Consider the following 23,110-nt stretch of genomic DNA (forward strand, 5'->3'; position numbering starts at 1 on the left):
ATGCAATTTTTTAAAAAGTGGGTTTAGAAATGAGCACAAAGGGAATACAAGGGCAGGACAGAAATCAGCACAAGAAGCACCTTCTGCGAGAGATGCAAGTCATCCTATTTGCCAGCAGAACACACATGGGGCCGATTCTGACCTTGCATCCGAATTAAAGCCACAGGTGGATGGGGAACGTTCAGCTTCGGAGCAGGTGTTTATCTTGGTGTTGCTCTGCCAAGTGTGTCCAAGCAAGGTGACCTCTGGAAAATATGGGGACCAGTCGGAAGAACACTCTTTAAATGTTTGCAAGGGACTCTCAAGAGGTACAGGGACCCGCTCCAAGGTAAGGCAGGGATCTCCGTCACATGCGCCCCCATCACCGGGCTTTTGCTGTAGCAACTCCAGAACTAGGAAGCTGGGCGGCAAGGGGCCTTTCAGAGTTTCTCGTAGGACTCTGATGTCTGCTTTCCCTTTGATGAAGCTGCAGATAAAGGATTATGCTTCCCAGAGGGTCCTGTCCAAATTTGGGCGGGTGAGTATATGAGGATGCGCGCGCGGGCGCGTGGGTTAGGTGGAAGGGTCTGCTCTTTGCCAGGTGATTTTGTGGTTGGCTGAAAACTGGCCCCCCCAAAACATCTTGTCCGAAGACAGCATCTCTGGAGCTTGTAAATATTACTTAATTTTGCAAAGGCCTTTTATAAAAAAGGTGATGAGGTTAAGGATCTTGAGATCCCCCCATTATCCTTGATTATCCGGGGTGGGGGCTGCTAAATGCTGTCGCAAGTGTCCTTAGAAGAGAGAAGCAGAAGGAGATTTGACACAGAAGAGGAGGTGATGTCGATCTCACAGGGAGATGGGAGACACGTGGCCACAAGTCTTGGGAGGACTGCAGCCCCCCTAAAGCTGGAAGAGGCAAGGAATGTCTTCTCCGCCTTGAGCCTCTGGAGGGGGCATGGTCCTGCCAACACCTTGGTTAGGACCCAGTGAAACTGGTTCTAGACTTTGTGTCTCCAGATTTGTGGGAGAATAAACGTGTTGGTGTAAGCCACCAAGCTTAATTTGTTGCAACCGCCACAGGAAACTACCACAGATTCCTGGGCACACTGGTTCTCTTCCTGCCTTTGCTCGTTCTCTGTGTCATTCTGGGACATCACCATTTGGTCGCTGGCTGAACACACTGTGCTCACCCTTCCCATGTATTTAGATACACTTCCTGGTGGGCTCCTGGAGCCAGTTTCACTGACGGGCACCTTCTAGGGTTGATATAAGGGTAAGATGACTTGTTAATTACAAGGCCCCTAAAATAGCGTCTGGTTCAAAGTAAACATATATACACATAATACATATATAGTAAGTCCTAGAGAAATCACATATAGTGCCGATCTCTCGGTCTGTATAAATATTTGTCCAATAGGAATAAATAGGCAGAATCCTGTTTGGGGTCCTGGGGTTGTTGCTTTTGTAGTGCTTTTCCTCTGTTGACTCTTCGGGAGCCAGAGAACATTTTAAATTTAGTCCTAGGTTAATAACATTTCCCTTGAGAATGTGTTCCCAGTTTTATAATGAAGGGTTATGGCTAGAAGTGTGAGATACCAGGAAGAGAAAACCCAAGCTTCGAGGCTCATAGCTGTTCCACTGAGAAAAGGCTACAGTGAAATGCTCATTTCTTTCTACAGCTTCTTCCACGGCGACAAAGGACTAATATTTAAATCTAGTCCTGTTCATGTGAGCTCTGTATTTTAAAAAGCCAACAACAAAAGTCTCTTTTCTCTACTCCGTACTCAAATACTCTGTATTTGAAGACCAGTAAATTGCCCTTTTCTCAACAAGAGAAGAGGGGCAGACCCAGAGCCGCAGCGTTAAGTGAGGGTGGAGAGCAGGACAGACCCAACCTCTGCCCACTCACCCCCTCACTCCACCCCTGCCCCATTAGACTGGGAGTGGAGGCCAAGGTTTTAATCGCAATTCTGTCACCAAGTGCTTGTGTGACCCTAAGAAAATCCCTTTACCAGTCCAAGCTTCAATTTCTTCATATAACATTGTGATTTAAAAAGTAACTTTTCTGAGTGATGCCTTCTTGTTTTGTAAATATCTTAAAAAAAAAAAAAAAAGTACCTATGGCTCTTACATACACTGTAATGTTTTTGTCCTAACTTGGTTCAAAGGGCTTCAAACCACTCTGATAGAAATCTCTTGACCAGGGGCTCCTGGAAGTGTCTGCCTTCATCTCATGTCATGATCCCAGGCTCCTAGGATTGAACCCTGCATCGGGCTCCCTGCTCGGCAGGAAGCCTGCTTCTCCCTCTCTCCCCCTCCCCTTGTTGTGTTCCCTCTCTTGCTGTGTCTCTGTCAAATAAATAAAACCTTTTTAAAAAATATTTTTTGACGATTTTATTTATTTATTTCACAGAGAGAGAGATCACAAGTAGGCATAGAGGCAGGCAGAAAGATTGGGGGAAGCAGGCTCCCCGCTGAGCAGAGAGCCCGATGCGGAGCTTGATCCCAGGACCCTGAGATCATGACCTGAACCAAAGGCAGAGGCTTAACCCACTGAGTCACCCAGGCGCCCTGTCAAATAAATAAAACCTTAAAAAAAAATTCTTTTGATCAAAGACCACTTGTCTATTTTCCATGTGCCTTATTAGTCCATATTGTGCTCTCACAAACTGGACACTTTCTCTCCTCTGGTTCTGAGCGGTACCGAAAACTCCAGGGACAGCAGTGGGCTCTGTCAGCATAGCCACTGTGTGGCCATCATGGATCAGACTGTATGAGGCAGGTCTTCTGCGAACCCTTGAACACATGCTTTTCAGTGAAAGTAGGGATATCTGAAAGTGATTAAATTTTTTAAAAGATTTATGTATTTATTTGAGGGGAGGCGAGGGGCAGAGAGAGAATCTCAAACAGACTCCCTGCTGAGCACAGAGCTCCACTCGGGGCTCGATCCCATGACCTGACCCCAAACCAAGGGTCTGACATTTAACCGACTGAGCCACGGAGGCACCCCTGCAAGTGACTTAGTTTTTGTAGCTTCCAGTGGATTTTCATAGAAATGCCTTTTACACTTGTTGTTAGACCACATCTCCATTCTGCATGGGACGGGGAGCTGGAAATCATAGACCTCTTTCCAGAACACTGAGCACCACTGCTCTCTTCTAACTTCCCGGTCTAACTAACTGAGCAATTCTGCTGCCCAGGAATCATTATTTAAAGAAATTTAAAAAAGAAGTCAGGGGAAAACGTAGCAACTGTTAAAGGGAGGTGGTCGGTGTATGGGTTTTCGCTGTAGAATCCTTGCAACTTTTTTTATATCTTTGAAATTTTTCATAAACAAATGTTGAAAAATGAGGAAAAGATGAACTTTGTTGGGTGGAGTGTGGAGAACTAATCTTGGGTGGAGAACTAATCATTTGCCCAATGCACCTACTGCTCTGGTTCCTGGAGTCCTACCCTGATACAATAGACAGCCTGCCAAATGGGCTCTAAGGTCAGAGCTGGATCAGAGAGATGGGTCTCCTCCATAGTCCTCTGGCATACCTTGCACAGCCTTTAGCTGACTTCATGCTCAGATACCAAGGAAAGGGATTTCTAATACTTGTTTAAAAAAAAAAAAATTTAGCAGATACTTTTAAGGTGCTCAAGAAAGACTGGGTTGTATTGCTTATGGATTAATACATCAGTTGTATGGAGGGACCTGGGGGGCTCCATTGGTTGAGCGTCCGACTCTTGATCTCAGCTCAGGTCACGATCTCAGGGTTGTGACCTCAAGCCCTGCCTTGGGCTCCATGCTAGTCGTGGAGCCTACTTATAAAATAAATTAAAAAAAAAAATAAAAAAAATTGTGATGTGTTTATTATCTTCACTTACCTGGCTTGACAGGTCCAAGATTGGAGGAGTTGTGATCTGTATATCACACGGTCATTTTTCCAATACTTGTTTTTCAGTGGACTTTTTCTTTTTGATTGGACTCCTTTATACCATGTTTCACTCCCTCTTTCCTTTCCATTTATGGGCTTCATCCTGTGGCTATTCTGTGATGTCATTCAAGTTGGCTGGTTTTTTGTTTTTTTTTTTTTTTTTTTTACTTTGGATCCTTCTTTCTAGAATTCTGCGTTGGTTTCGTGATCCTTGGGATAAGTTACAATCCCCGAGGCCCCTCATTATCCAACTTCACGTGGCTTCCTGGTACCATTTTTAACACTCCCAGTGCCCACACCCCAGCCACTAGTTCTGTGGGATATTCAGTTCCCTGCACACACATGAGACACTCTCTGCCCTCTAAGACTTGGCGTGCATGGTTATTCTCCTTCCAGGGATACTGGAAAGTTTCTCTCCTCTCCCCCTCCTATCAGAGGACCTTCTGGACTTCTAGAAGGGGGAACAGGTGTCTCTGCTCTGCATCTCCCCCCATCACCCTTCAAAGCACTTATTACCCAATACTGCCATCACCTTGTCATATTTCCAAATCTATCACTGCTCTGTAAACTTTTTAAAAAAAGATTGGTTTATTTTAGGTGGGGGAGAGAGGAAGAGAGAGAATGGAGAGAGTGAGCGAGTGTGGGGGAAAAGGGGCAGATGAAGAGGGAAAGAATCTTCAGCAGGATCCGTGCCCAGCATGGAGCCCAATGAGAGCCTGGATCACAATATGAGCCGAAATCAAGAGTCAGATGCCCAACTGACTGAGCCACCCAGGCGCCCCACTGCTCCATAGACCTTAAGAGGGCCGCCCACCATGGTGTCCATGTCTGACGCACACAGCAGGTGCTCAGTAATTTCTGCTGCGTGAATATGGAAATGGTGACTACAAGAACAAGCGAATGAAATGCAGAGAGAGAAAAGGCGTTCATGCTACCTTATTCATGTATCTAGTGTTGGCTTTACTGAGATAGAATTCACCCCATTGAGTGTACAATTCACTGGTTTTTGTTATTTATTTTTGGAGCAGCCATTTCTAAAGAATTAGTTACAGGGAAAGATACGGAAATTTATAAAACATTTACGAAAGCTCAGTTTTTTTTTTTTAAAGATTTTATTTATTTATTTGACGGACAGAGATCACAAGTAGGCAGAGAAGCAGACAGAGAGAGAGGAGGAAGCAGGCTCCCTGCCGAGCAGAGAGCCCGATGAGGAGGCTCGATCCCGGGTCCTGGGATCATGACCTGAGCCGAAGGCAGAGGCTTTAACCCACTGAGCCACCCAGGCGCCCCGCTCAGTTTGTTTTGACTTTATTAAGAGAACAATGTTTCTGTTATAAGAAAACAAAATATTATTTTAAATATATTCTTTAGAAGCAATAACTTAACATTTAAATTAAAAGAGATATAAACATGTCAAAGGAATGAAACATAGATCTTTTATTATGTGCGAGTCGTGCGTTCACGTTCCTCCTTTAGGTCGATGCCCACCTGAAGGGGTCTGAGTCTCCCTACGGCAGTGTCTCTGCGTCTGTGTTTCTGCATCTGTCTGTGTGTATCGGTATGTAGTTTGGTGGTCTCTTAGATGGGGGGGGGAGGCAGAAGCGTGATAGTTTTGGGGGTTTCCGATGCCACAAGCATCGCTTTCTTTAGGAAGTGTATCCAAATCTTTGCTTCATCGAGGACCTTGGTTTGTAGTTTATGTCTTCTCTTTTTTGGATGCAGCTGTTCACGCCACAGATAACAAAGAATCCAACTGCGGATAATGAAAGTATTTAGAGTGGCACATTCTGCTCAAAGTTAATTCATCAAATCCTTACTAGGGCAGGCCCTGTGCTGCGGGAGTATGTATTTCCTTGTGTGTAACCTCCTGGTCTCTGTTTACCAGGTTGGGGGAGTCAGGCATTAACATGTGGGATTCGAATATAAGACAAGGAAGATAGAGAACACAAGGTAACATAAAGGAGGAGAACGGTTTTCAAACGGCTGTGAGAGACAGATGCCCTTATTATCCTGACCGGAAATTACGATGGGAGCTTGACACTTAGAAGCGCCTGGGGAAGCTGGGGCCACGTATCTGGCACCGGCACGGACTCAGGAGATCCTGGACACGATGGCTGTAGGGTTGAGCTGGGCCCCGGCAGGTCAGTGGGAGTGAGAGCACAGACTCAAGGTTTTGGAAAAAGTTTTCCTTCCACGGAGAAGCAGAGAGGACTGACTGTATCTGGTTAGGGGGAGAAGAGGGCCCGGGGAGAGCATAAGCCATATGTGGAGATGAAAAGAAGACCGTAGTAGAGGAGGTGGGTGGGAACATGTCTGTGGAGAGGAACTTAGGACCAGAATATGGACGGCCACACTTGAGTGATGAGAAAGCTAAAAGACTTCCTCAGGAAGAGACTAGAAACTCCTGTGCCAGCAATGAGGAATGACGAAAAATTCGGAAGGGCCCCAGAAGTGATGGCTGAAGAGTTCTGGGGCCCCGGTGTCTGTGGGGAAGGCTGTGAGGGGCTGTCACAAACCTTTAGGCAGGAGACAACAAGGGCTGCCCTGGGGTCTGAGGGAAAAGGGACGTTTCCAGAGAAAAGCCTCAGGAAGGGATTGTGTTTTGGTGGGTAGAGTGGGGAGAGGCGGAGTTCGACTTCACAGGCACTGCCTGGGAGGCCGTGGCAGGGCGCAGCGACAAGGGTGCAGGGCAAGCTGGAGCTACTGGGTCTGGGGGGCCTGGGCCCCGGGAGAACGAACAGTCCAGGCCTTGGGCCCAGCCACCACCGAGTGTGTGAACAGCAGGAGAGAAGAGGAGCGCCGAGGACCAGCCCAGGGACAGACTTGGACGTCTGGAAGGGAAGAACACTAACCGAGCATGAGGGGAGACTGAGGCCACGGGGCTGGGGATGGCCTTTCTGCAGAGGTGGACACGGTTCAGAGCTGACCCGTTTCCCTGCTGCTTCTGTGCCTTCCTTGCCACCTGCGCCCCCCAACCCAGGCCCTGAGTCTGCTCCTGGACCTTACAGCCGATGGGTTGCGGGCCAGGAGTCTGACTGTGACCAGAGCAGGGAGGACACTTACAGAGAGGAAGGGGAGCGCAAGTCCGGAGGGACAGGGGAGGGAAGCAGACAGGTGACCAAAGCAGTTCTGGACTGAAGAAGGAAGGAAGCTCAAAGAGTCTGTAATGGGCTCAGCCATGGGAGGAAGGAGTGTGGGGAAGGTTCCAGAACCATGTAATGGCAGGCTCCCTGGCGGTAACCGCAAAGGCAGAGGAGCAACACTGAGGGCAGCTGAGGCTCTGGACTCTGGATGCAGGGCTGAACTCCGGGAAACAGATGCTGAGACTCACCCCAATGGCTCTAAGAAGGCACGTCTGCTGGAAGGGCAGGAAGCGGATGGTCTCAAGGGACCATTGGTGAAGAATCAGCAGCTGCCTGAGTTTGCAGGTGCGGGAAAGAGAGGCGAGGTAGGCCAGAAGGGGGTCAGGGATTGGAGGGGAAAAGGCAGCCCAAATCGAGGACCGTGGAAGGGAGGGGGCAGATCTCAGAGATCTTGGTGCGAGTGGTGTGGGGTGCAGCTATCAGGAAGTGGACAGGGCCCCTAGAAGCAATGAAACACAGAGGTGGATGTCCCTGAGGGTGACAAGGACCCTGAAATGTGCAGTACGGTCCTTGAGGGGGTTGGGGAGGGTCATGGAAGGGCACTGCCTTGTTTTTTTTTTTTTTTTTAGATTTTATTTATTTGAGAGAGAGGGAGAGAGAGAGAGCATGAAAGGGGGAGGGTCAGAGGGAGAAGCAGACTCCCCGCTGAGCAGGGAGCCCGATGTGGGACTCGATCCCGGGAGTCCCGGATCATGACCTGAGCTCAGGGTAGTGGCTTAATTGACTGAGCCACCCAGGCGCCCAGCATCTCCTTATTTCATAATAGTGTTTGTCTCAACTGAGGAGGACGCCTGTCTGAAGGTGTGAACATTAACAGATTTTTGTACCTCTTCAAAAGTCTTGGGGTTTATAGATGGCACAATCACTTCCCACATCCCACTCCATCCTTTGGAAGAAGTAGACCATGGTGCTTTCCATCAGTAAGCCACTCAAGATGGCCAGAAAGGAGAGCTTTCGGTTGATATTCAGGGTCACTGCAAAAAAAAAAGGTAAATTGTAAGTTCTTAAGAGTTTAATTAAGTGCTATTGGCGTGTAAACTCTGTGGCACATGAATGGAATTGTTCTGTAAAGCTGTTTTTTAGAGAATCTCTATTCATTCTTATTCATCTCTGCTGCTACCTTCCCCCACGTTTTCATCTCTGGAGAGAAACACAGCATCTAGCAAAAACATTAAGCTTCTCCTCCTGAAATCAAGACACAGATTTCCATGAATATGGAAGGAGGTAAAAAAAAAAAAAAAAAAAAAAAACAAAACAAAAAAAAAAAAACCAGATTCTAAGGTTACAAAGAGGTTAGCAGAAAATACCCAGAGATTTCTCAGTTTCACAGTTCATGACGAGCAGCGCTGCCAACCTCCCAGTACTGAGCTAAAGCACGTGAAAGCATTCTGAAAACGAAAAAATATTATGTCATTCGTTTGAGCAAATGCGGACTATACGCTGTGTATGAGGTCCTAGAGAAATGTCAGGCATCGTTAGGATTTTATGGAGAATTCCAGTGTTTAGCAGGGTTTCTAAGACGGTGTTGGAGAAACAAGGCTTTAAGCTTATATGTGGGTTGAAGGCTGAGAAGACAGAATGAAAGACAGACATACCTCTGATGGCCTGAAAATTTGATGTAAGGACAAACACTTTAATGAGCCGGAGGCAGAGGGGTGTGTAGTCGTGCTCCCAGATGACGGCTGGAATCAGCAAGAGTTTTCCATAGCTGGACAGTAATAACGCTTTCAGCAGCAAAGTGAAGTTGGGTTTGGTTTTCGCTGTCATCGGTCGTTCTACCCACAGGAAAGCAAAAATGCCAATAAAAAAGGCAGTTTGTTCTAAGGAGGAAATGGAAAACAGAAATATGAATGTCTCTATCCAAACCATCTTTCTCCAGAAACAAAGAAACCACATTTCCAGCTGCCTTCATTTGAACTGCTTCATCGAGATCAAATTTTTTTCTCTCTTTTTTTAAAAAATAAATAAGCCCCTGCCTTTTGTGTCACATCCTGCTGGTGTGACTGCAGAAGCCCATTCCAGCAAGTCTTCCATGAAGTATTTCAGGGACCCCGGAAGTAAAAGTAAGTCTGTGAGAACGGTAACCATCAGCTCTCTGAAGTTCTTTCTAGGTAGTAAGGATCTGTTTAAGCAACTTTGGTGTTCTAGATCTCCATGGAAAGAATGAAAGAGGACACGGAGGAGATTTTTAAATCCGAAAGATGGGACCCACCCTAAAAATTACACACGAAGATGTTTTCTTTGTTCAGTCTCCCACTATTTGTTGCCTATTACCTGCCAATTCCGAATACCATGACCTCCATTTAAAACTGCCCTTACTCCTTTCGACAAACTATCTGAGTGCAATTCCTTATCCTTCCGCGAAGCATTCATAGACGGAGTCCAGACCTAAAGCCACAGTTCTACTGGGTCCACGGAACAGAGCAGTCTGTTCTGTTCCCATTAACTAAGAATCTGGCAGTTCTTAGCTGTTATATGATGTTTATTAAGATTGTTAGTCCTCTGGGTCGCCTGGGTGGCTCAGTGAGTTAAGCTGCTGCCTTCGGCTCGGGTCACGATCTCAGGGTCCTGGGATTGAGTCCCACATTGGGCTCTCTGCTTGGCAGGGGGCCTGCTTCCCTTCCTCTCTCTCTGCCTGCTTCTCTGCCTACTTGTGATCTCTGTCTGTCAAATAACTAAATAAAATCTTTTAAAAAAAAAAAAAAAGATTGTTAGTCCTCTGATTACCCAGCTGGGTATGTTTTGAGGGGTCTGTCCCTAATTCTGTTTTTCCCCCGAACTGTGTTATTCAGGTTTCTGTAGAATCAGGTTTTTCTGGAACACATGTATCAAGTTATAGGAGAGACAACTGTATTCTTCCTAAAATGTCGTATAACCAAAGAGAGACAAACTAAAAAGGTTCCAAGCATAGGTGATTAGAATCAATAAAAATAATTCTGGATGGCTGGCCTACAAGCCGTTTGGTATATCCCTCAGGGGAGACACCCCATCTCCCTGCGAAGTAACTCCAGGACTTGTCAACTGCAAGGATCTGCTCAAATATGCGCATCTTAGAGCCTGGGGTTTGGACAAAAATAACTTTAATAATAGCAACAAAGAACTCCTTAAGAAGAATGATCTAACAATAATGGGTTGTCTCCTGTCACTGGAGACATTCAAACAAAGCTAGACTACCTTGCAGAACTGAGAAAATTTTTTGTACTGGACAGAGAGGTGGACAAGATAACCTTCCCATCTTTTCTTTTCTTTTCTTCCTTCCTTCCTTCCTTCCTTTCTGGTGCAGGTACATAAACCTCTTGAGTTCTGAGTTAGAAAGATAAGGAGGGCGGTGCCTGGGTGCGAGTGGTGTGGGGTGCAGCTATCAGGAAGTGGACAGGGCCCCTAGAAGCAACAAAAAGTGTTTTAAATATTATTATGTATGTTTTAAATATTATTATGTATGTTTGGGACTCCTTAGCATACAGATTTTATTTTATCTATTTATTTCTTAAAAGATTTTATTTTTAAGTAATCTCTATACCCAACATGGAGCTCAAACTCACGGCCCCAAGATCAAGGGTCACGTGCTCTGCTGAATGAGCCACCAGGCGCCCCAGCACTCAAATGTTAAAACCGCATGAAGAGACCAAGGGAGTGAGGGCAGACAGAGGAGAAAATGGGACAAACGATGACCTAGTCCAGAAATCTGACACTGCAGTGAACTGGAGACTTGATATTATTATAATAATATTTCTTTATAATCAAAGAGTTTAGAAGCAGAGAAGCATGGAAGCCAGTAAGTAAGAAAATAGTCACAGAAATTAAGACAATTCTGACCTAAGCCATAAAATTTGAATTCTGAAGAAAAGCAATTCTGGAACTTAAGGAATTTCGGGGCAGTAGCCATTTTCTTTCTTTCTTCCTTTTTTTTTTTTTTTTTTTTAAGATTTTATTTATTTATTTGACAGTGAGAGCACAAGCAGGGGGAGCAGCAGACAGAGGGAGAAGGAGAAGCAGGCTCCCAGCTAAGCAGGGAGCCCGAGGCAGGGCTTGAATCAGGACCCAGAGATTATGACCTGAGCCGAAGGCAGATGCCCAACCACTGAGCCACGCAGGCGCACCCAGTAGCCACTTTCCCTGAACGCAGTCAGATAAATAAGAAGTGTTCCCTAGTAAATAGGTTGCATCGGTTCTATACAATTAGCATAATACATTGGATAATGCCTGGCAATTATCCATCTGTTTTCATAAAGATGGGACCTATGTAATCTTTAAATTAGACAATCAAGAAATTAAACTGAGGAATTTTACCGACAATATAATGCCTCAAGATATTTTATGGAACTCTCTCATCTGCTATATATAACCATTTCCATAACATAAGTGTAGTAACAAACAAAATAGTAAGAAAGTAGCTAATTTAGACAGACTCACCTAGCAGCTGATGACACAGCTGAACATTTAGTCTCAAGTCCTGCATTAACCCTCTCCTCTTACCAGTGATCAAGACCACCTACCTTTTATTTTTATTTATTTATTTTATTATTATTTTTTTAAAGATTCGTTTATTTATTTGATGGAGAAAGAGCGATCACAAGCAGGCAGAGACAGACGTGGGGCTCGATCCCAGGACCCAGGGATCATGACCTGAGTGGAAGGCAGAGGCCCAACCCACTAAGCCACCCAGGTGCCCCCCCACACTTTTAATCAGAACAGCAGTTACTAGTTCACTAAGGATGGAAAGCACGGCTTCCTCCTACCTAGAGAGGCAATCGCGAACATTCTATAGAAATCCCATTCCTTGGCATATCTGATGAAGTCGTTAGGGTCAGTATTCTGGTTCGAATCTTGAAGCCGCCACCATCTCAGGTACGCCTCACAAAGCAAACAGAATATGCAGAGCTTTCCATGCATCTGGGTGTCAAAAACACAATGCCAATCACAGGGTAAAGAAACAATTATATGGAATATTAAATAGGTACAGACACAGCTAAGTATTTGCGGTTTGGAGGATGCTCCCATCTCATAGCTCTTCAAATTCAGAACTGCTCAGTTAAGGGGGTCATTGTGTCGTCTGTAAACCGGGGCTTCTTTGTGAGCAATGTCCATCAGAATCACGGGAAGATTCTTTAGACTGCAAAGGTCTAGGCCCCGATCCTGATCCGGGATCTTTGGAGGTAATCCTAGACATGCAACTTTGAAACAGTTCTAGGGGTAAGGAGGATTCTGATGTATACCCCTAGTTAAGAAACACTGCTTTAAACAGTACTTCACCCTTCACTATGCTTTCAGCATCCGTCCTGAATGAGAACAGAATCAGGCACAGAATTTCTGTGCCTCATGGATAGGTGGAAGCAGCCATGAGAACAGATTTAACCTGAAGATTCCATCATACCTCACAGGAAGCTATTAGTCTGAACATAAATTAAAAAAAAAAAAAAAAAAAGGCCCTATGCCTGATGAGGATGAATTCATTTACTGAAGACAGAAATTAAAAGGTAGAAAGTCCCCTGTAAGTTTAAAAGGCTGAAATTCTGGCAAAAAAGAAAATACCAGGTACCAAGAATCAGCTTTTTTTAAAAAAAAATTCTTTTTAGGCAGGCTCCATGTCCAGCATGAAGCCCAAGAATGGGGGTCAAAATCACAACCCTGAGATCAACACCTGAGCAGAGATGAGGAGGCAGACACTTAGCCAACTGAGCTACCCAGGAACCCCAAGAACTGGGTTTTTATTTTAGTATTTTATTTTATTTTATATTTATTTATTTGAGAGAGAGAGACAGAGATAAGGAGAGAGAGCACAAGCTGGGAGGAGAGGGAGAAGCAGGCTCCCCACTGAGCCAGGAACCCTAGGTGGGGCTCAATCCCAGGAACTTGGGGTCATGACCTGAGCCGAAGGGAGATGCTTAACTGACTGAGCCACCCAGGCACCGAAGAATTGTCTTTTTAAAATACCTTGCTCTACTGGGCACCTGGACAGCTCAGTTGGTTGGTTGTTGGACTCTTGGTTTCATCTCAGGTCGTGAATTCAGGGTCATGGGATCTAAGCCCTGCATCAGGCTCTGTGCTCAGCTCCTACCCCCAGGGCGTGTGTGTGCTCTCTCTCTCTCTAATAAAGAAAATCTTTTAAAAAAATTAAAAATAAAAAAATACATTACTCTTATGAGTTGGACTGTCTATGTCAATAGAAAGTGGGGAAAATAAAGTGTGTGTGTGTAAACATGATGTAGTCCAGGAACAGTTATCACTGTAGATTTCTGAGCTTCTTAGTCTAGTTGGTTCCACCCTGGAATTACCTGGGGAGTTTTAAGAAATACTGATGCCTGAACCCATCCCCAAAGATTCTGATTTAATTGATTCTAGGTGAGGCCTCACTTGGAGAGATTAACTGCCCTACCTCTCTTCCACACAATTCTATTGTGTACCAAAGTTTGGGAATCAATGGTCCAGCAGTTTAAAAACTACCCTGGTTATTTAACTTGGGGGGTGGAGGGGAGGGATTCCCTCAGTAGAATAAGAACGCAGTAAATTGTTTAAAAATATTTCTCTTTTAATGTTTGCTGACTTCTTCTAGGTGTAATTCTCTCCCTGCCTGGATATATTTAATTTTATATTAGATATAATTTATATTAATTGTATTGTTAGAAATAATTGACGTCTTTTTTAAAAGGTAACCCACTAAAAGGCAAACTAGTAGCCCTGGTTTGTCAGTTTCTTCCCAGTGACCCTATTCTTAAATATTCACTAAACATTGTGCACCGTGTTTATCAATGCCTGTTATTTCTAGCAACTTCCAGATGCTGTTGAGATAAAAGACCCATCCTCGTTAGCATCTCTTTCTCTTCTTTTCTTTTTTGAAGATTTTCCTTATTTATCTGACAGAGAGCAGCACAGCAAGTGGGAGAAAGCACAACTGGGGGGTGGTGGGGGCAGGTAGCGGCAGAGGGAGAAGGAGAAGCAGACTCCTCACTGAGCAGGGAGCCCGATGCGGGGCTTGCTCCTGGGGCCCCAGGATCATGACCTGAGCTGAAGGCAGACATCCCACTGACTGAGCCACCCAGGCGCCCCTAGAATCTTTTTATTAAATAATGCTCTTTAATTCTGTTCAAAATTATTATTCTTTAAAAGTACAAAAGCATTATCAAGTAAAATTAGAAAATAAAAAATGATCATAACTTACATTTATTTTAGTATTGAAAAGAATATGTCTGTAGGCCTGGGCTTTGCATAAAATAGCATTAATCAAGATGATAACAGGATCATACTCGATATATTTGTCTACAGGTTTCTGGCAGGATTTCTGAAATAATGTGAGATAATATTAGAACAAGCAGATGTATACATTCTGAAATCTTAAAGGCTTTCAAACTAGCAGAGTCTATTTTGGACTTCTACAGCAATAAGTACAGACCAGCATTAATTTAAATTAACTTCTCTCCAGACACAAAATGTTCACCTACAGAAGCCCTGGTTTCAGAAATGACAATATAGTCTTCTAGGTGTGAGACAGTAATCTTTTAATCTCATATGTAAGAAGCTAAAAAGATATTTGATTTAAAGACTGATTTTAGGCAGAAAAGTATCCCAGAAAATCCTACTTTCAATTTGTAGGACTTATTATAAAATAAGTAAATACATTTATAACATACTCTTATTGAGAAATTGTTCCCTGTTGGCTAGATGGCCATCAACTTTGTAGTTCTTGAAACACGATTTGGAGGAAGGGATTCAGAAGAGTAACCCCCACACCCAAAGCTTCTGAAAGCTAAAAGCAGGTAAAGTGTGTGGAGCAGCATCAACAATCTGGGGGATGGCAGATACCAAGAGAAACTTGTTTTTTCTCCTCCACTAACATCGAGACTATGGAAAGAAAATGGGTGGTCTCTGTGACAGCGAAGACTCTGGAGGATCGTGAGCTGTAAAAAAAGGAGTGGGTTGGTCAGCTTGGTTCTAGGCGACCCGAAGCAAGACCCCTGGGCTCTCCTATGAGACTCTCCTCTGACTCCTGTGAAATTGCCCTTTTTAGGGACATGTGATTACAATATTTATCAAATCCCAGCATCATCAGAACATATAAAACACAGGTGTACAAGAACAAGCTCATCAGAAATGTGACATCTGAAACAGTTTTAGTTACAAAAGTTGAATCAAGGCTACTATTCTAATGGCTACAATTTCAACAAAACATTTTGAAACTCTGAGAAGATAAAATGGAAACAGAAGTGATGAACACGGAAACATACCAGGAGATGGCCTTTTAATTACATCAAAGCCCTGGGGCGGGAAATGAAGTGTGCTGAAGGATATTAACTCTCTAATCCAAATGTAATGAACAAATCACTTCCAATTTAAGAGTCTCTGCACTTCACTCATGTAATTTACAAGAAATGGGTATGCTTTTGAGTCATCAATCAAGTGAACCAATGAAGGGAGATGTGCTATTATCCCAAATTTAAATGCACCTAATAAAACCGAGGCTTAAGAGGTGAATAATTTTGCAGTTTTTCAGTTGGGCAAACAGTAAGCCAGGGCCTAAACAGAAGGCACAGAATCAGAAATCCCATGTTCACGACAAGGAGCTGTTTTCTAGACACCCTCCCTATGCTACCAGTGTGGAAAACGCTTCCTCTTTGCAAACCACACTGTAACACCTGCTGTAATGCTGCTTCATTGTAAAACGCTGCTGCTTCATTGAAAATGAAACTGCTGGTGGGTCAAGGGTCTTTTCTCTGTCCTTTAAAAGTCCCCTAAACCTCATCTTCAGACACTGCAAGCCTATGTCAGGATTTAGACAATTTTTAGAAGGAGGTAGGCAGAAACCAGCATTGGCGGACACGGTGGGACCGATGTGTTTGGAGTGGCTACAACATTCATTAGAACAGCCATCTCCGTCTTTTCTATGGACCAGGCACCTCCAAGGTGCCGGATATTCACTTTGAGACTAAGTCTCTATCCTCCAGGACCTTACAGTTCAGAAAAGGCAGATGAATAAGCCTGCTACCGCAAGGGTTTCAGTGGAATGAACACAGGGACATGAGTGCAAACAAGGAGCAGCTTCTGGCCTCATGTGCTATGCTCTGTTCTATGCCTTCCCTTCCTCGCCTTCTGAATATTTCATAAACACTGAAAATTCATTAGGGTCTGCTGGTTCCTTCCCTATCAGCTTCAGCCTCATTTTTCCTTGTTCACTTCCTATTACTTGCTTTTCCCTTGGGTGCTTCCTTCACCTCCAATGTAAGGATCTGGGAAACCACACACACACAAACAAATATAGTAAAACATCTGAGTGACTGACCGCTACATTTAGATACATTTTCTGATTTAAAAAAAAATTGTTCCATTCCATTTACTACTTACTAGACAAATATCCTGAAACAGAAAGTTGTCCTCTAAGAAATCCCTACAGCACGGGACCATGCACAGCCCAGAAACTCAAACACTTCCACCATCTCTATCTCACCATGGGTATGAATGACTCTCTGATGCTACGCTCTCCAGTCTCTAGTGAATCACATCTCTTTTAGAATATACACTGGCCAACATTTTGTGAATATTTTGGCTGCTTCTTCCTCCCCATCATCTCTAGGGCCGTGCCCTTCCCCACTCATTCTCAAATCTGTTTCATTTCAGCACCACAATAAGCAAATATGTATCTTTTTAAAAAATATATATTTTATTTATTTGTCAAAGAGAGAGAGAGAGCGCACGTGTGCAAGTGTGCACAAGGAGAGGGAACAGCAGGCAGAGGGACAAGCACACCCTCCGCTGAGCAAGAAGGAGTCTGGGATCATGACCTGAGCATGACCCAAAGGCAGAGGCTTAACTGATTGAGCCACCCAGGCGCCCCGGAGAACACATATCTTGAAAGCAGAACCTCCTAGGCTTTAAGTTCCTTGAGGGCAGGACAGTGTCTTACTCATCTCTGCAGCCAGCATCTAAGTGTGGCAGCTCAATAGTGTAGTACTGAACAGACTCGAAATTTAGGAGGATGTCGAAGGAGTCTGGTTTTGTTACCATCATGAACTTATCAAATATCTGAGCACAGGTAAGAGTCCAGCTGCTACAGGAGATCAAAAGTACTAGATCTTTAAACATAATTATAATAAACTGTGAACAGCTGAGGGAGAGGGAATGGTTAAAAGCAAGGGACACACTTCTATTAGATGGAGGAGAATGAGGGAAACCCAAAGGGGCAAGTGGGGAGGCCTGGCAGTGGAAAAATAGGAAGAACAAAGAGAAAGAGAAACACAGGGAGATCAGGATGAGTATGCTGCTGGCTCCAAAGACAGCAGCTAAGAGACCAAAGTGTGCATGAATTACCAGCTTATAGAAACTTGGGCCATTTTTGTCCAGAACAAATAGCCTGATGTCTAAAAACTTTTTACTCTCAAGACTTGGGAGAGCCTTTAAAAAATGAATTATTTTACAATTTAATTTTCAGAATTCAGCATCCATGAAATGATTTTTCCTAAATAATACCACTATAGGTATTACTATGTATTATCACGACAAAGATGAGGATATTACGCACTCTAAGTCATCAGGGAATGACTGTGTACAATAATGTACTGTATCATCACTCAGTATTCCAAATTAATTCTAGAGAAGCCAGCACTGGTGAGTAGGAAAAGGATTTTGTTAGCTTAATGCCAATAATTTTAAAAAAGATAAAGATTAATTTGTATCATTAAAAATCACTAACTGCAGAGACAGTTACAGCTTTACTGGATGAAAGACTGTATTCACAGTTATGTGGTTGTCATCTTTAGGACAGATCATTTAACTGGGCCAGTACAGAAGTCATTAAATTTAGATGCTATACAACTCACAAGGCCACCAGAATGGCCAATGATATGAGCATTGAAAAACCTAGAAATGGTTCATGCATTCAGCAGATATTTATTGTGTACTTACTATGTGTCAGGTACTGTCCTGGGTGAGCCAACTGTATTAATGAAGAAATTATACATACTCACATACTCTCTGTCCTTGTGTAGCTTATATTTCAGTGGGAGGAGATAGGCAATAAATAACAAATAAGTCAATTGTATAGAATATTCAAAGTAAGCAATAAATAAATAAGTCAATTGCATAGAATATTCAAAGATGACAGGTGCTATGGGAAAGATAAAGCAGGGAGAGTTGATACGCATACCTGAGTCCAGAGGAGGAATCACAATTTATAACAGGGTGGTCAGACGAGGCCTCTCTGAGACGTTAAAAATAAAAATAATTGAAGGAGGGAGTTATGTCAGACACCTGACCGAACAGCGCTCCACGCGGAGTGCAGAGGCCCTGAGGAAGCAACCTGTCTGGTTTAAGAACATTCCGGAAGCAATGGAGCTGCAGGAGAGTAAGGGAAGCGTTAGGACAATCACCCAGGTGAGACATGATGACAGCGGGGGTCATGGTTGTAGAGGTGGTCAAAAGCAGAGGATTCGAAACATAATCTGAAGACATAATCCAAAGACTAACAGAGGCTCTGCCAAGGAAACGAATGAGGAATGTGGGAGAAAGAAATCAAGGTTGAGTACAAGGCTTTTTGGCCTTAGGAACTAAAATGGTTGAGTTGCTATTAACTGTGAAAGTCTGACGCAACTACAAAAATCCATTTGGAGAAATCAAGTAGGTAGTTGGACATGCGGGGACATTGCGGAGTTCAAGGAAGAGATTCAGGCTGGAGGTTTAAATCTGGGAATTGTCAAAGTTTAGATGGAATTTAAAGCCACGAGTCAGCAGGAGTTCTTCAAAGGAGAGTGTGTAGAGAGGTAGAGGCCCAAGATCGGAGCCTTAACATACTTCATGGTTAAAAGGTAAGGCAGGTGAGGAAGAACCAGAAATGAAACTGAGAAGAATAGCCAGTGAGATAAGACAACTAGGGGCACCTGGGTGGCTCAGTGGGTTGTGGCCTCTGCCTTCGGCTTGGGTCGTGGTCTCGGGGTCCTGGTATCAAGCACAGCATCGGGCTCCCTGCTCAGTGGGGAGCCTGTTTCCCCCTCCTCTCTCTGACTGCCTCTCTGCCTGCCTGTGATCTTTGTCTGTCAAGTAAATAAATAAAATCTTGAAAAAAAAAGATAAGAAAACTAGAAGAGTCTGGTGTCCTAGCAACTGCACACAGCAGTGTGAGAATGGATAATGGGATTTAGTGAAGTAGAAGTCAGCAATCGTGATCTTAACAGTCTCCGGTGTCATGGTGGGTGGAGGAAAGTGTGTCTGAAGTCGATTCAAGAGAAAGTAGGAAAGGAAATAAAGATAGCAAGTACAAATATCTCTTAAAGGACGATTGCTGTCAAAGCGAAGGGGAAAAGAGGAGGAGCTAAAGGAGGAAGCGAGGGACCGTGCGTGTGTTTCTTAAAGGAAGTCTAGTACATACATTGGTGGGAAGGATCCAGCAGAGAGCAGAAGAGTACTGTGGCAGAGAAGTCCCTAAGTAAATGGAAGAAGATGGATGGGTCAAGGGCACAAGAGCAGGCTGGTTGGAGACAAGTGTATGGACGGTTCATCCATTCTAACAAGAGGAAAGAAAGAGCATATGAATAACGGGTGCAAATACTAGGTTTATGTGGTTGCAAAGCGTGTGCAAGTTCTCTCTCTCTCTCTCTTTTTTATTTAGCAAAGCAGGGAAGCATACATGGGAAACCCGAGAGAAGGTTTGTGAGGATGGTTCATCAGAATAGGAATGTGAATGGATTAGTGAAATGTACTGTGATGGCCAGATGGCATCAAGGGCTACACGAGGTTAGTGACTTTAGGTGATTTTTCCTCAGTTGAAGTACAGCCGAAAGGGTGAGGAGGCAGATCAGACGGTATGTTGGATTTAACCAGGTGGAGATCTTTCCAAGGGAAGGAAACCACTTGAGAGAGGAAAAGTGATTATGTCAGTGGACAACAATGACAAAGTACACATTCACACTTTGTCTACTCTCTTTTGTATTACTGAAGACCATGTTTTTCTAATGAGGATTATTATTAGAAAATCATCAGGAGAACAGAAATGGGACAAAAACACGTGGACTGCATATTATGTGGCGGGTTCTCTTGTACTACCCCAAAAAGAACCTCCAATTTTGTGACCTTTGAAACATTCAACCATCCTCTCTAGACTATGAACACCTTGAAAGCAAAATGTGTACTTCATCATTTTTGTTTTGATTATCACCGAGGTCAAGCTTGGGGCTCTGCATCCAACACACACCGTGCGTTCAATAACCAGAAAGGATGAAACCGGGGACATTGACTACGGGTGTGGACCGCACGGGTGGTAACATTCATCCATGAACCGGAGAACCGCTAAGAACCGAAGAGTCTGGGCATGAACTCGGACGTCAACCTAATCCTGTCTCTAAGTTTCTCCGCACGACGTCTACACCCAACTGCGTTGGCGGATCCGTTCCCCACGATGGGTCTCACCAGCAAACACCGCGAGCGCGAGAAAGCCGCCGTCGGCTGGTGGGTTCTCTCCCACGACAGGTAACCACGCAAACGCTCCACGATCCCGGACGGGAACGTCGAGTTCCGAACTGAGGGCTATACAAGGGGACCCCGAAAGTCGTCGGGTTTTACTGCCCTAAAAAGCTGATATACAGACCCCACGCCCCCCCCCCCCACGGTCCCCTAATCCGCTCCGGTTCTTCCCAAGGACACCCCGCGCCTGACCACTCACGCAGATGGTTATCTTCAGCACTCCGTGGTTATAGTCTCGGTACAACTCCCTGGCCTCTTGGTTGCATTCGATGCACCTGTACGGGCAGGAGGCCGAGGCAGCTGCAGGAGTTGCTGCAACCCCATCCGCGCTCCCCTTGCCCGCGGCCACGCCTTCTGTGCTTCCCTTGCCGGGCCGTAGCCCACTCCGCCCACCGGTGCCCATTTCCACGCAACTGCAGCCGAGAACTTCCGATTCAGTGGCGGCGGGGGAATACGTCAGAAACCGAACCGGAAAGCCTGTCCCGTGCGGTGCTTGCTGGGATTCGTAGTCTCAGTCGCGGAAAGGGGGCTCGCGGCTGGCCGAGTTGAGACTACAACTCCCAGCAGGCAACGCCACACCCCTTCCCCGCCCCCTTGCCACGGCCCACCTGCCCACCGCGGGTTAAGGCTGGGAGGCCGCAACGTGCGGCGAGGGCCGCCGCACATGCGCCTTGAGGAAAGATGGCACCTGCCGGCTGCTGCCGCTGTTACTGCTGCTGGGGCGGCGCTGTGGCTGCCGCGGACGCCGCCCGGCGCGTCCTGGTGCTGCTGCTGCTGGGGGTCCTGTCCGCCGGGCCGTGCCCGGGCACCCTGGCCACAGAGCACTACTCGCCGCTGTCCCTGCTCAAGCAGGAGCTGCAGCACCGGCAGCAGCAGGAGGCCCCCGCAGGCGGCGGCTGCAGCCCGCAGTCCGGGGACTGGGGAGACCAGTACTCGGTCGAGTGCGGCGGTGAGTGGGCGGCGGCGGGCGGGCGTCCGGGTCGCCCGGGGCCGCGGGGGCGGCGGGGCCGTGGGAACGGCGGGCCCCGGGGCCGAGGTGCGGGGCCGCCCGGGCCTCGCCGCCGGCAGCCGCGTCGCTGCGTGTGCTCCTGCGGGAGCCGGCCCCGGGGGTGTCGCGCCGTGGCGGCTTCCCGCCGCTCGCACCCACGCCGCTGCGCGCGGTCCTCTCGTAGCAGCCGTGGGGAGGTTGGTGAGTGGAGAAGAGAGCGGACAGCCTGTTCCTGGGGCCAGAGCCGCCCCTCCGGAGTCCTAGCAACTGTTGAAAGGGTGGAAGAGAGGATGGCAAGTGGCCCGGGGCCGCCCCGGTACCCGCTCTGGGCCCCGCGGGTGCCGGGGAGCGAGGGAGGGACGACACTGGGGCCGGCGCCCGGAGAGGGGATGCCTGGCCCGTCTTAGGCCGGAAATCAGGTTTTCTGACCTCCTGGGTTGATGTCTTGTATTAAACACAACCTCTTAAAATTTGATGCTTTGAAAGAAGGGAACAAAAAATCAAGCCCGTTTTATCTGCTCGATGACATCTTGCTTCTGGTTCTTAAAGACTGACCTGTGACCTGTCAGATGTCTCCCAGGGGGCAAAAAGGGCCCTGCAGGCCTTGAGCCCCTGTACATCCGAGCTGTATGTGTACTGGATCTAGGCCAGCTCCTTCATTAAGATGGGCGCTATTGCCCTCAGCTTAGTAAATCACAGCAGACGCCTGGGGGGCAAAATGCATGTGTGTGGGGTTTTTTTGTTTTGAGGTTTTCCATTGGGTCTTTTCCTCCTCCAATCCCCTCCCCTCCCTTTTCTCTTCCTGTCCTTTTCCTCTTCCCCAGAATTCACTCAAGATTTGGTTTTGAAAAGTCTGGGGCTACCGAACTCCCTAGAAGCTGGCTGGTTGCTTTTATGGTCCCATGTCAGGGTTCTTTACTATTGTGTAGCTCTGAAGACAATAAGTAATTTTTAGTTGAGATGAAATGTTAAGATTAGCACACTCTGATTTCCTTTAAGTACAATCTGACTCCCTTAAGGAAGTGTCACTCACTAGAAGGTATGTGACTTTATTTTGTGGTGGACCTTGGCTAGTAACGGCATCCAGAACACAGCCAACATTGTAGCGTGGGAAAAGAATGGCTTTTGTACCTCTATCGCTTTCTGTGACTCTGTGTCAGTTAATTGCTTGTCTTTGCAAAATTGCCGCCTCTCTAAATTGAAGACCCTATTACCTAATTACAGGGTTTCATTTTCTTCACAAGAGGGCTGTGAGGAAAGTCAGAAAGAGCCAACATATATGGAGTTGCTTGCTGTATGCCGGGTTTTTCTGTAAGGTTTAGCTTTAGGTTGGTTAGCCTGTTCTCTTAAATCAGTCCGCATCCCAGCCACTACCTCATTGGATGGTAGCTCCTTTTCCTCTGATGGGGAACCTAAGACACGGTGAAATCAGCACTTTCCTGAGCCCCCAAGCTGTAAAGGGAGGGGCCCAGGTGGGCAGGGTCTAGAGGAAACTTTGTCTTAGGCACTAAGTGCTTACAGGTGGGAAACCATATCTGTAGAATTTGCTAGCATATAATACGCTGTTCTGTAAGTCTTCATTTTCCTTTCCTTCCTGTAGTCCTGTGGTGGTGCTCACTGGCTCAGGGAGACCC

The 23,110-nt window shown here is 45.8% G+C and overlaps 2 protein-coding genes across 11 annotated transcripts in view; one reads left to right on the forward strand and one right to left on the reverse strand.

Annotated features, from left to right (window-relative positions):
• Positions 1–5,315: 5,315 nt before the first annotated feature.
• Positions 5,316–20,960, reverse strand: ARV1 (ARV1 homolog, fatty acid homeostasis modulator). The gene is made up of 6 exons (XM_059170490.1): positions 20,688–20,960; positions 14,205–14,324; positions 11,785–11,938; positions 8,641–8,865; positions 7,873–8,019; positions 5,316–5,655 (listed from the first exon to the last, which is right to left on the reverse strand). The coding sequence occupies exons 1-5, from the start codon at positions 20,889–20,891 to the stop codon at positions 7,877–7,879; spliced, it is 846 nt and encodes a 281-aa protein (XP_059026473.1). The 5' UTR covers positions 20,892–20,960; the 3' UTR covers positions 5,316–5,655; positions 7,873–7,876.
• A 114-nt stretch (positions 20,961–21,074) lies between these two features.
• The window catches only part of TTC13 (tetratricopeptide repeat domain 13), a 75,861-nt gene continuing 73,825 nt past the window's right edge, over positions 21,075–23,110 (forward strand). For 5 of the 10 annotated variants that reach the window (XM_059170480.1, XM_059170484.1, XM_059170482.1 and 2 more), the window contains exon 1: positions 21,079–21,437. In XM_059170480.1, the coding sequence (XP_059026463.1) occupies positions 21,170–21,437 (268 nt within the window). In that variant the 5' untranslated portion in view covers positions 21,079–21,169. Of the gene's footprint in view, positions 21,438–23,110 lie in introns of all 10 variants that reach the window. The other 5 variants (XR_009352722.1, XM_059170487.1, XM_059170481.1 and 2 more) reach the window with 5 other exon arrangements.

The sequence above is a fragment of the Mustela lutreola genome, chromosome 4 (assembly GCF_030435805.1).
Source record: "Mustela lutreola isolate mMusLut2 chromosome 4, mMusLut2.pri, whole genome shotgun sequence".
Taxonomy (NCBI): Eukaryota; Metazoa; Chordata; class Mammalia; order Carnivora; family Mustelidae; genus Mustela; species Mustela lutreola.

What these genes read in the sequence shown, in the direction of transcription:
- ARV1 (XM_059170490.1), bottom strand. Translation starts at nt 20,891, where the DNA reads ATGGGCACCGGTGGGCGGAGTGGGCTACGGCCCGGCAAGGGAAGCACA. An exon ending in GTTCGCGATTGCCTCTCTAG is followed by an intron (nt 8,866 to 11,784) that starts GTAGGAGGAAGC and finishes TTTCCTCCTTAG; the next exon opens with AACAAACTGCCTTTTTTATT. An exon ending in AAATTTTCAGGCCATCAGAG is followed by an intron (nt 8,020 to 8,640) that starts GTATGTCTGTCT and finishes TTTTTTTTGCAG; the next exon opens with TGACCCTGAATATCAACCGA.